This window comes from Capricornis sumatraensis, chromosome 14, assembly GCF_032405125.1.
Source record: "Capricornis sumatraensis isolate serow.1 chromosome 14, serow.2, whole genome shotgun sequence".
Taxonomy (NCBI): Eukaryota; Metazoa; Chordata; class Mammalia; order Artiodactyla; family Bovidae; genus Capricornis; species Capricornis sumatraensis.
This window is the reverse complement of record NC_091082.1, coordinates 56,726,748-56,738,702: the sequence shown is the minus strand read 5'-3', so window position 1 is coordinate 56,738,702 and position 11,955 is coordinate 56,726,748. Positions and strand designations below refer to the sequence as shown.

Below are 11,955 nucleotides of genomic sequence, written 5' to 3'. Positions count from 1 at the left end.
GTGTGACTGGGACATGGGGACTCTCAGGAGGGGTGGTGGTGGGGACAAAGGCCAGCAGACACGAGGCTGGGGCCCTAAGCCCTTGGCATCTCCTGTGAGGGGAGGCCATTCATGCCATGACCCCCCTTCAGTGACAGAGCAGATTCTCCACCTTGGCCTTGGTGTCTGCCTCACCGGGTTGGCATTGCTGTTGCATCCAGGCTGCCAGCAAGGATCCCACCACAGAGGTGAAAGACCGCCCAGCACTGCAGCAGTTGGGCACAGCCAGGCTCCTACCTGGGCCTCGGCTCCAGCTTCGGGTGGGCCCTGCACCTGCCCTTCCTTGAGGGGGACACAGGATCTGATCTGTCACTGGCTGCTGGGGCATCAGGAGCCCCGAAGCCTGGCTTGAGTCTCCCCTCCAGGCTAAACCTAGAGACACAATTCATAATAACAATGACCACTCGTGTTCCAGTGTAACTGTGACCCAGACACAGCAGAGACTTTATCTTCTTGTTTTGTATTTATTTTTTAATTTAGTTTTTATTGAAGTGTAGTTGATCTGTACTTCCCTGATAGCTCAGAGGGTAAAGAACCCACCTGCAATGCTGGTGACCTGGGGTCAATCGCTGGGTTGGGAAGAGCCCCTTAAGGAGGGCCACTCCGGTTTTCTTGCCTGGAGAATCCCCATGGACAGAGGAGCCTGGTGGGCTACAGTGCATGGGGTCGCAAAGAGTTGGTCATGACTGAGTGATTAAGCACACAGCACATAGTTGATCTACAATATTGAGTTAATTTCTGCTGTACAACAGAGTGACTCCGTTATACACATATATACATTCTTTTTTATATTCTTTTCTGCTACAGTTTATCACAGAATATGAGTATAGTTCCCTGTGCTGTACAGTAGGACCTTGCTGTCCATCTATTTTAGATACAATGGTTTACATCTATTAACCCTAAACTCCCCGTCCCTCTCCACCTTGGTAAGCACGTGTCTGCTCTCTATGTGTGTGAGTCCGTTTCTTTTCTCCTCTTTAATTCTTTATTATTATTTTTTATTTGGCTGAGCTGGGTCTTTGTTGCACCGTGGGGCTTCTCTAGTTTTTTAGCATGCGGGCTAAGTAGTTACAGTGTGTGGACCTAGTTGTGGCCTGTGGGACTTTTGTTACCCGACTGGGGACTGAACCAGGCCTCCCACACTGGGAGCTCGGAGTCTTAACCACCAAGGAAGTCCCCCATGAGTCTGTTTTGTGGATAAGTTTATGACTTATACGTGTAACTGATACCCTATGGTATTTGTCTTTCTCTTTCTGACTCACTTCACTTGGTATGATCACCTAGCAGAGAGCTGAAATTAGTGCTCCCAAGGGCCCTGAGCAGCCCCATGAGGGGGTGCTGTTGTCACCCTCGCTTCACAGCTGATGGCTCTGAGAAGGTCCGAGGCCAGGCTGCCCTCACCCCTGGGTCTCGATTTCCACCCCCAGAAAGGGCAGGATGAAAGGAGCGGTGGGTGGGGGACTGCACCCGACCAGGACCCAAGGGTGTCCCCGAGTGGTCGTCATTGGCCCCTCCTGCCACTTGTGCTTGAGGACGCTGGCCAAAGGGCTCGGAGGCTCCCTCCCAACCCACCCTCTTGTTCTTTCCTCTTGCAGAGTGAGCTGCCCTCTGCCTGTGCTGGAAGATGTCCCAATCCACCCAGCCCGCCGCCGCCGATGAGGGGGCCACGTTCCAGCACCTATGGAGTTCTCTGTGAGTGTTGGGCCCTGGGCAGTGGGGAGAGGGCTGGGCAGGAGCTGCTGTCCTGGGCTTCCTCCTGGAGTCGCAGGCTCCACAGTCTGGGCTTCTTCCTCTGACCAGCCCTCCAGAGGGCTCGGGACAGGGAGAGGTCCAGGGGACAAAGCCTGTGGGTGGCCACCTCCCTGGCACTCACACCAGCCCTGGAGAGGCCGGTAGGGCAAGGAAGCCGGGGGTTCTGAGAGCTGAGGTTAGGGGAAGGAGCAGAGGGGCGAGGGGAGGTGCGGGCTGTCCTCACGCTCTGGGCCTGGGCGGTCTGGGCTCACCGCTCTCCTGCCTGCTCTGTCTCCCTGTGTCTAGGGAGCCGGACAGCACCTACTTCGATCTTCCCCAGCCGGGCCAGGGGAATGAGGAAGTGGCAGGTGGTGCAGAGGCTGGCATGGATGTCTTCCACCTGCCGGGCATGACCGCGCCTGTCATGGTGAGTGGGCTTCCCTCTGCGGGGGACTCAGGGTGAGGCCTGTCAGTCTGAACTGTCTTGGGAGCCTGCAGAACCAGGGGGCAGGCTCGCAGGTGCAGTTTCCTCTGTGTGCTTTTTAGCACATTTCAGGTCGCAAAGTAGAAACTGGATCAGCTCATGTAACTGTCAGTTCAGGGGTACGAAGCTTTTCAAGCCTGGCTGGATCCAGGTGTAGTGAGACCTTCGGGTATGGCTGGACCTAGGTGTATGAATGAATTCAGGCAAGGCTGGATCCAGGTGTAGAGAGACCTTCAGGCATGGCTGGACCTAGGTGTACAAATGAATTCAGGCATGGCTGCATCCAGGTGCTCAAACAGCTGCCTCTCATTCTCTTGCCTTGCCTCCCCCATGGTAGATTTGTTCTTAGGCAGTGTCTCCTCTTATGGTAGAGGCTCCAGCAGCAGCACCCTCCCTGTGGGGAAGGACCCTCTTTGCCCAGAATCCAGCGCGCCCATCTCTGAATGTGTCATGTGTCTATTTCTGAGCCGTCCCTGTGTCATTGATGACCTGGGTGCCCTGAAGCAGGGTCAGGATGGAGTGGAGTATTGTGGGCTCTCCCACCACAGGCACTAACTTATGCGGAAGAGGCCCCCGAAGGGGATGGAGCTGCTGTTTCCAGAGGAGGGAGGTGGGAGGGGGGTCGCAGGAGCACCCAAGGCCCCGACACCTGCCCGTCTTGCTACGTCTCAGGCCCTGCCGCGCTGGGTGGCCCTCTTGGCAGGAGGCAGGGCTGTAGTAGCTGGCCATACTCCTGCCAGGCATTGGGGTTCCAGGAGGTGGGGGGCAGGCAGGACACAAGAAGGGTGTGTAAGGACCCCCAGCCCTGGGGAAGCCCAGCAATGCCCCAGAACCGCCCCCCCTCCCCACAGTCACCTCCTCAGCATAGTGTCTGGTGGACCTGGGGCTGCTGAGCTCTGTCTGTGGGGTCACTGCCCAGGGCTCCCTCAGGTGGGCACTTGTCTCAGGACCTTTTCTAAGAGCATGAGGGAAGCACCTGGCTCTGATCTCAGGTGGCCTCGGACCGCAGCGGACTGAAGCAGGGCTCAGTGAGAGTGCTGAACCCTAACCACTAGGCCGCCAGGGGCCAGGGACCAGTGAGGAGGCCTGGCCCGCCAGCTGCGTGGAAACGAATTCCCACCAAGAGGAAAGCAGTGAAAGCAGAAAAGTGCTTACTGGGAGGAAAAGGGTACATGTGAATAGACACATGGGTGGACTCCAAGGGACAGTGTTGCACCCTCATGGGGGTTTGAACCACTTTTATGGGGCATTTCTTGCGGGTTTCCTGTGGCCAGTCATCATGCTTTACCTGGTCCTGAGTCCATGATTGGGTTATCTCAGGGTCCCCCACGTGTCTGGGGGCTCAGAAGGTCAGGAATCTGCCCATAATGTGGGAGACCCAGGTTCGATCCCTGGGTCAGGAAGATCCCCTGGAGGAGGGAATGGCAACCCGCTCCAGTGTTCTTGCCTGGAGAATCCCACAGGCAGAGGGGCCTGGCGGGTTACAGTCCATGGGGTCGCAAAGAATCAGACAGGACTGAGAGACTTTCACTTTCACTTCCTCCCATGTGTGTGTACACATCTCTTAGCCAAGTTGGATTCTAGTGAAGAGGTCTGTGGGGGGCGGTTGACATCACTCACTGTGGGGTGACACCCCTTCCCTTTCTGATCTCCAGGGAGCCTTTCTGAGCGTATGTAGTTGGGAACATCTCCTTGACCTCGAAAAAGAGGACTCTGTTGTCTTCTGTGTCTTATCTGGGCAGGGCTCAGCTCTGCTCTCTCCTGCTATCTGTCCCCTGGGGACAAAGCCCAGCTGCTCAGCCTCTGTGCTCAGCTCTGCTCACTGGGGCTCCATGGATGGCCGCCAGCCTCACACAGAGCAGCATGAGGGCCTTGGGGCACCAGCAGCAGGCCGAGGGCCAGGGTGCATGAGAGAGGTGGGGCCAGGAACTCTGGAGGCAGAGCCTGCCCCCTCCCCAGAGACCCCTCCAGGAGCTGGAGCTCTTATCCCAGCACACACCCCTTTGAGAATAGTGGGGGTGGGGGGCTCCAGTCAGGGGAATGAGCCAGGGTGAAAGGGCAGGGGAGGAGGAAGGGTCCCTGTGTTCTTTGTTGTTGTCCATCTCTGATGCTGAGCTGGCCCAGGGCCCACTGGCCTGAGTGGGACGGGAAAGTACCTGCTCGGACAGTGGCAGCCAGGACGGGTTGGGGGTTCACGGGGCAGCGAGAGCCCTGTGACATCCTTGCCTCTGAGGAACCCCTCAGGCTGGACTGGAGGAATCTGCCTGCCCAGCCCAGCCTCCTGTCTCTACCCAGGAGACTGTTGGGGCAGACACAGCTGTTGTATTCCCATTTTAGAGCTGAGGAAACCAAGGCAGACGCTGGGAAAGGGTAGGCCTGTGCTGGGCCAGGTAGTGTCACCTTGTCTGTTCAGACCCTTCCCAGTCGGCCAACACCTCCCCAGGGGCCAAGGGTCTTGACCTCTCACTTCCAGGTCCGCCCCTCCTGGACATTTGCATCCTCCATAAATGGGTGGGTCTCAGCCTGTCAGTAGTGATGCTCTGGGTTATAATGCCTGGGGTGCTCACCTGAACCCTACTACCTGCCTTGCAGTGGGTAGAGGGGAGCAGAAAAAGAGAAGACTGGTGGCTTTGCCTGTACTGGGGCCCAGGATGGGGTGCCTAGGGATTGGGCCTCCACTCTTTACTGGTGAATTTATTATTATTTTATTGGCACGATCTTTTATTTTATTTGGCTGCATCAGGTCTTAATTGTGGCACACAGGATCTCTGTGAAGGTGCATGGACTCCCCAGATGTGGTGCGTGGACTCAGTAGCTGTGGCCTGTGGGCCGAGTAGTTGTGGCTCACGGGCTCAGTAGTTGTGATGCTTGGGCTCAGTAGCTGTGGCCTGAAGGCTCAGTAGCTGTGGCCCGTGGGCTCAGTAGTTGTGGCCCACGGGGCTCAGTAGCTGTGCCCCAGTAGCTGTGGCCCGTGGGCTCAGTAGCTGTGGTGCGTGGGCCCAGTAGCTGTGGCCTGAAGGCTCAGTAGTTGTGGCCCGTGGGCTCAGTAGCTGTGGCGCATGGGCTCAGTAGCTGTGACCTGAAGGCTCAGTAGCTGTGGCCTGTGGGCTCAGTAGCTGTGGCGTGTGGGCTCGGTAGCTGTGGCCTGAAGGCTCAGTAGCTGTGGCGCGTGGGCTCAGTAGCTGTGGCCTGTGGGCTCAGTAGCTGTGGCGCATGGGCTCAGTAGCTGTGACCTGAAGGCTCAGTAGCTGTGGCGCGTGGGCTCAGTAGCTGTGGCCTGTAGGCTTGGTAGCTGTGGCCCGTGGGCTCGGTAGCTGTGGCCTGAAGGCTCAGTAGCTGTGGCGCGTGGGCTCAGTAGTTGTGGCCCGTGGGCTCAGTAGCTGTGGCGCGTGGGCTCAGTAGTTGTGGCCCGTGGGCTCAGTAGCTGTGGCGCATGGGCTCAGTAGCTGTGACCTGAAGGCTCAGTAGCTGTGGCGCGTGGGCTCAGTAGCTGTGGCCTGTGGGCTTGGTAGCTGTGGCCCGTGGGCTCGGTAGCTGTGGCCTGAAGGCTCAGTAGCTGTGGCCCATGGGCTCAGTAGCTGTGGCCTGAAGGCTCAGTAGTTGTGGTGCACAGGCTCAGTTGGGGCTTATGGGCTTAGTTGGCCCACGGCATGTGGAATTCTAGTTTCCTGACCAGGGATTGAACCTATGTTGCCTGTTGCACACCAGATTCTTAACCACTGCACCACCAGGGAAGTCCCTTTCCTGGTGAATTTAAAGCCCAACAGTGGAATTAAAGCACGGCAGGGAGATGTGGGGTCACTCCAAGATCCATTGTCTGGTCACCCAGGGCTTTCTGAGAGGGGGCTGTCAGGGGTGGGGTGGCTGGGCTCTTGACCCAGTTGTGTAACTGGCAAGGTGTTTGTTTTTGGAGATTCATGTCTTTGAAGTGGGTGCCTCAGCCACCCAAAGCTGTGTTAGGGCTTACATCACAATAAAAAAGCAGACACCCACCCTCTACACACCCTGTGGAGCAACAGGAGCTGCCACTGGGCTCCAGGGTAGGAGGACCCCTGAACACAGTCTCCTAAGAGGTCTATCTCCAGAATTCCATGAGCCCCTCCTCCCAGCTGCCCAGCTCATGCCCTTGAGGGTCAGCGGGCCTGGGAGACCCTGACGACCCAGCATCAGGAGAGGCCAGTTCTAGGGTCCTGTGGGGGTGGGACACTTCTCTCCAGGGAGGACGTCTGATGCTCGCAGGTCTGGGCTGGCTGGTCACTCAGAGGCAAAAATGGGGCTCAGAGATGCAGCTGGACACTGCCAGGCTGCATTGTGGAAGGGCCGATGCCCGAGGTTTCTGGGGGCCCGGAGGGGCCCACGGAGCCCAGGGTGCCGGCAGGGAGCCCCGCAGAGCTGAACTGGGTGCTGTTAAAGTCCAACCTGGAAACTGATCCCTCTGGCCAGAACGCAGCCCCTAGGACAGAGTGCTGCTGAGGGTGGAGACCTGCTGATGCCCGGATGGGCGGTTCCTGAGTTCCTCCTCCACCCCCATGGCTTCATCCCCACCCACCAGCCGGCCCACACCATCAGGGAAAGCCTGGGGCTAGGGCAGTGAGGTTAGCCCCCAACCCCAGGTTGGCGACAGGTCAGGTGCTCCCCGGGCCAGGCCTCAGGTCACAAGAGAGCAGCGGCTGCACAGTCAAAAGCTTTCATCTCTGCCCACCCTGCAGTTGTGACTCAGGCTGCATGTAAAGGCTTGTGCACTTGAGCACATGCACATGTGCATGCACACACACACACACACACACACACACACACACACACACACACGGGCCCCCAAGCGCTCCCTCTGGCCTCTGACCTCTGTGACAGTGGGCACCAGCACCCCATCCCCAGGCTCTGGGGCCACCCCCTTCTCTGGGTTGTGGGGCTCGTCCATCAAAAGATGAGACTTAGGCAGTCCTGGCTTTGGGGGCCCTGGGTCCCAGGGGTGGTACCTACTGTGGTTGGGGGCCCTGGCTCTCCACCCCTCTTGGCTGCGCTGGTGAACAGGCTGACTCCTTCCTGCTGGACTAGAAGTTCCTGAGCAGCACCCCGGCTCTATCAGGAGACGGACCACAGGGACCCACGGGTGCCCCACCGTGTCAGTGGTCGGTGTTGACAAGCAGAGTGGGCAGGGCCTCACCTGGGGAGCCAGTCTGTCCCAGGATCAACTCCCCCACGTCTCTGAGCCTTGGTGCCCTCACTTGTGGAGATGGGGTGACAGGCTGCCTGGGGCCCCAGAAGAGGCTCCCCCAGCCTTGTGGGGCCTCTGACCACCCTCCTGCCCTGCTGGGCAGCTGAGGAAGCTGAGTCAGGCAGTTAAAGGGGAAGGGCCCCGGTGGAAGCAGTGGGCCCTTAGCCTTGGAGGAGCCCCAGAGCACAGATTCCTGGTGGACACCCTGAGGTTGCTGCAGGAAGGGTCCAGGCACCAGGGGGCCGAGATGTGCAGAGGTGTGGGGTCTCGGAGGTCCCATCCCACCCTGACATCTTCTTTGCTTGGAGTTATTTGACCCTTTGGGTCTCAGTTTACTTGTCTATAAAATGAGTCAATGTAGATCTAAACCATCAGCGTTTTGAGGATGACTGCTGGTGCCCAACCTGTAAGACGGTATGACAGATGTTAGATGTGATGGCGACACCAGGGATGAAGCCTGAGTTTGAGAAAGCCATTCTGTCTGGAACCTGGAACAGTGGAGCCAGGGAGGGCCTGGGAGCAGCTGCCCCCAGCCCCAGAGCCTGTGGTGCCTAGGAAGGACTGGTGCCCCAGGCCCACCTTGGGGGCCCTTTGGTGGGGCTCTTGCCCTGGGCAGTGGCCTCCAATTCTAGTCCTTGCAGAACCTGCGTGACTCACCCATGACATAGGGCTCCACCTCCTACAAAAGGAGACAGGGGAGCACCTGGCCTCCTATGGGCTTGAGAGGAGGGTGGCACAGAGGGCATGAGCAGCGAGGTGGCCCCTGGGCCCTGGGCAGGTGCTGTGACAAGGGGAAGCTTGTTAGGGTCTCCCCTGGTCCTGGAGGCCCACCCCCAGTCTGAGAGGAGCATGGACAGGATGAAGCCCCCTGTGGTGCATGCCCGTAGGGCCCAGAGCAGGCAGCGGCCATATGCACCCTGTGCTGGGTCTGGGCCTGGGCTTTGGATCGTCCTGGCCTTCTGATTCTCGATGTCCCTCAGGACAAAACAGGGGCAGGGCTCTGACCAGCTGTGAAGATGCACGGAAGGGGAGCTCAGCTGATGCTGAGGCTGGCCCTGACCACCCCTCCCCCATCTCCCCCATCCATCCTCCCAGAATCTGGGAGCCTCCTGGGCCTGCTGCCCACGCTTGCCCCCTGCCTGCAGCCCTTCCTGCCTCTTCTGGTGCCTTTCTCTTGTGACAGCTGTCGTGGACCATGACGGGGATGACATTTGGGGGCTGATCCACCCCGGAGCCCTGTCGCCCCTCCTCAGGTGCCCAGCGAGCTATGCAAGGGACAGATGCCAGGGTTAAAACCTGCAGACTCTTGGGGGCTTGAGACCCCAGCACTCACCCGGGACAGGCCTTCCTGGCCTGGGGAGGGGGCCTGGGAGGAAGAGGGGTGTATACAGTCCCTGGAGCAGGAACTGTCAGGAGCGGGAACTGAGCTTGCCCCCAGAAGGGGTCGGGGGGGCGGAGGGAGGGCCTAATGTCTGGAGGAAGGGCCAGGAGCTCGGGGGCAGGGAGCCCCCACCAGCCCTTCCTTAGATTTCAGTAGGAAGACCCTCTGAGTGCACAGCCAGCTGCCAGGTCACTACCTCCTGGGGTGGGAGAACATGGGGGACAGAGCCACCTGCTTGTGGGTGGTCCGGAGGGACTGAGAGGAGTGGGACCCTGAGCTGCGCCCTTCTGGTGACTCACCCCTTCCTGCACAGGTGCGCCAAGCAAGAAAATACCCCCCATCCTTCTGCTGTAAGTGTGCGGAAGTGGTTGGTGGGGCAGAGCCCCCAGTGAGTTAAATTCAGAAGAGCAGGTGCCGAGGGTTCCAGGGGTGACCTGGGAGGCCAGAGCTGGCAGCTGAGGACAGAGCTAGAAGGAGTTCCTGGAGGCAGAGGCCCTGGCCCCCTGGTCATATCCCCGGATGGCCAGGACTTTGGATACATGCACAGGGAGTGGGTGATGCTTTGGGGCAGGTGAGGAGCCCAGCACTTTGAGAGCTGAAAACACTCTCATTCATCCTGGGACTCCCAGTCCTGCCCGGGCTCAGGCCACGGGGACAGTGCTGGTTCTCAGGCCCCAGGTGTCCCCTCAGTGTGAGTAGGGTGTGGCCCCTCTGCCTTCAGGGCTGCCACCAGGGCTCAAGAGAGGAGACCTTCAGACTCGACCCTGCCTTGCTCTGGGCAGCCTTTGGTCCAGGATACACAGTGGCCAGCTCCTCCTAGGGCCTGCCTTGTATCCTGAAGGTCTGAGTGAGACTGAAGCCGCCCTTCAGCCGTCCTAGTGGCCCAAGGTCCTTCGGGGCCCTGGCCTTCCTCTCCCCGAAGTCTTCAGCCACCTGCTCATTCCCCTGGTGTATTAGTCACCTGTGCTATGTAGCCAATCCCCACCTACAGAGGGGCTTAAAGCGACACACATCTATTGTCCTGCAGGTTCTGTGGGTAGGGAGTCCTGCGTGTCCCTCCACTGGGCCCCCTGCTCAGGGCCCCACCAGCTGCATTCCAAGCACCAGCCAGGACCACCTTCGTGTCTAGAGCTGGGACCTCCTCCAGGCTCTGGTTGTTGGCAGAATTCAGGTTTAAGTTCTTGTTGGCTGTTGACCCAGGGCTGCTGTTCTCAGCTCCCAGAGACCACCTGCCGCCCCTCTCCCCACCCCCGTGGTCCCTCCCAGCCTTGGCTCCTGAGGCCATCAGGACAACCGCTCCCTAATTAGGTCAGGCCCACCTGGAGAGCACCACTTTTGATCAAAATTTTCCCAGTGTCTCACAATACCCTGTGGGGGTGGGGGCTCGACCCCAGCCCCTTCTCCCTACTACCTGTCTCTGTGTCTCTCCATCCAGCCACCTGCCAAGCCCCTGATCCTCTTGGGGGCAAGCCTGAGTGCACCCACAGGAACCTCACTGACTGATAACTGCCCCCAGTCCCCGGCCTTCGTGTCTTTAGGCATCCTGGCCGGAACTTACAGCCTGGGCCCCGCTGCAGCCCCACTTCCTGAACACCAGTCTACACCTCAAAACCTCGATTTTCCTCGATTGTCTCATTATGAGTGATGGATGCCTGTGTGTTGGGAGTAACAGCCCCAGCCACCCAGAGTCCTGGGGTTCAGGCCAAGCGTGCTGAGCCGTGTTTCTGGCTAAAGCCACCAAGGCCCACATGAGCCTGAGCCAGGGGCTCCCGGCCCAGCTCCTCAGGGGTGCCACTGGCTACACGTCCTCTGCCTGGGCTCCCCGTTCCCCTCCTGCAGAGGACCTGGGGGGCTGGACATGCTGACGGGTTCCTTGGGCCGAGCCTCCCTCTGTGTAGCCCCTGCCACTCCCAGTTCCCCAGCATGTAGCTAGAACAGGCCAGGAGGGGGGTTCTAAGCTCTCCTTGCGGAGGGAAGCAGCTGGGTTTGGGGGACTTGGAAGCTTCACATCTCCTTTCACATGGTTTGGGCTCAACTGACCTTCCAGGGAGGATCCTGGCCCCTGTGCCAGGGGCAGCTTTGTGCCAAAGACGGTTACATTAGAATACATGGTTCCTTCAGAAGGGAGAGGTGGTGACCACCGCAGAGCCCCCGGGTAGGCAGGTCCCTGTCTCCGAGCCCCTGGCAGTGCCAAGGGCAGTGCCATCCAGCCCTGTGGTGGGCAGGGCTCCAGCGGTCCTCCTGGACCATGTCCCTCTGATTCTGGGGCCTCGGCAGCTGCAGGGGCATGGCCAGCGGCAGCCTGGGCAGTGTCTGTGGTGCAGGCTGGGCTGCATTGGGCCACACCCTGCTGCTCTTTCTGTTGCCAAGCTCCCTGTGGGGTCCTAGGGGAGCGCAGTCACCCCATGTACGTCTCTTCTCCACTCAGCCCTTTGGGGTGGCCCCAGAGGACCACAGTGTTCCCTGAGCAAGAGTAAGACTCACTGCGCCCCAGGCGCTGGGGCCAAGGCACCATCTCTTCCCTTCGGGGTGGCCTGGCTTTGCCTGTTGAGGTCTCAGGGGCCGGGACTGGCTCCCCAGTGCTCTGGAATGGAGGCCTGTGGCCCCCACGGCCTCCCACGGGCAGCATCTCAGAAGGAGCTGAGTGCAGCCCCATTGTGGAGTCAGCCTGCGGCCCCGCGTGCCGCCCCCTCCCTGCGCAGCCTCCTTGGTGCGGTCCGACCCAGCAGTGGGCAAGCTGAGGCCTGCCCTAGACTTTGATGAATAGTCATGAGAAATAAAGGGGTGGGCCGCCCGTTTTGTTGTTAGATGCAGCTAGTTGACAGCACTGGGGAGATGGAGAGGGCCAAAGTGCCCCTGGCCAGCTCACATGCTCCAGAGCATCCCTCGCTTCTGGTCCCCTAGCCGCCGAGCTTCTCCGCTTGGTCCACCCTGCCGGGTGGCTGCACCCCTGCCCCCAGCCCCCCAGCCACCCACACCCATGCCTCATCCCGCGGCACGCCAGCTCCCCGGCGTGTGCAGAGCCCCGCGCGCCCGCCATGCTGTTTGTCAGTGACCCCATGCAGCACTTCGCCTCGGTAGGTGCACCTCCTGGGTCCTTTGGGT

The 11,955-nt window shown here is 59.7% G+C and overlaps 1 protein-coding gene across 4 annotated transcripts in view; it reads left to right on the top strand.

Annotated features, from left to right (window-relative positions):
* Positions 1 to 1,663: 1,663 nt before the first annotated feature.
* The window catches only part of TP73 (tumor protein p73), a 47,749-nt gene continuing 37,457 nt past the window's right edge, over positions 1,664 to 11,955 (top strand). For 3 of the 4 annotated variants that reach the window (XM_068985579.1, XM_068985577.1, XM_068985580.1), the window contains exons 1-2: positions 1,664 to 1,731; positions 2,077 to 2,197. In XM_068985579.1, the coding sequence (XP_068841680.1) occupies positions 1,664 to 1,731; positions 2,077 to 2,197 (189 nt within the window). The remainder of the gene's footprint in view (positions 1,732 to 2,076; positions 2,198 to 11,955) is intronic. The other variant, XM_068985578.1, reaches the window with a different exon arrangement.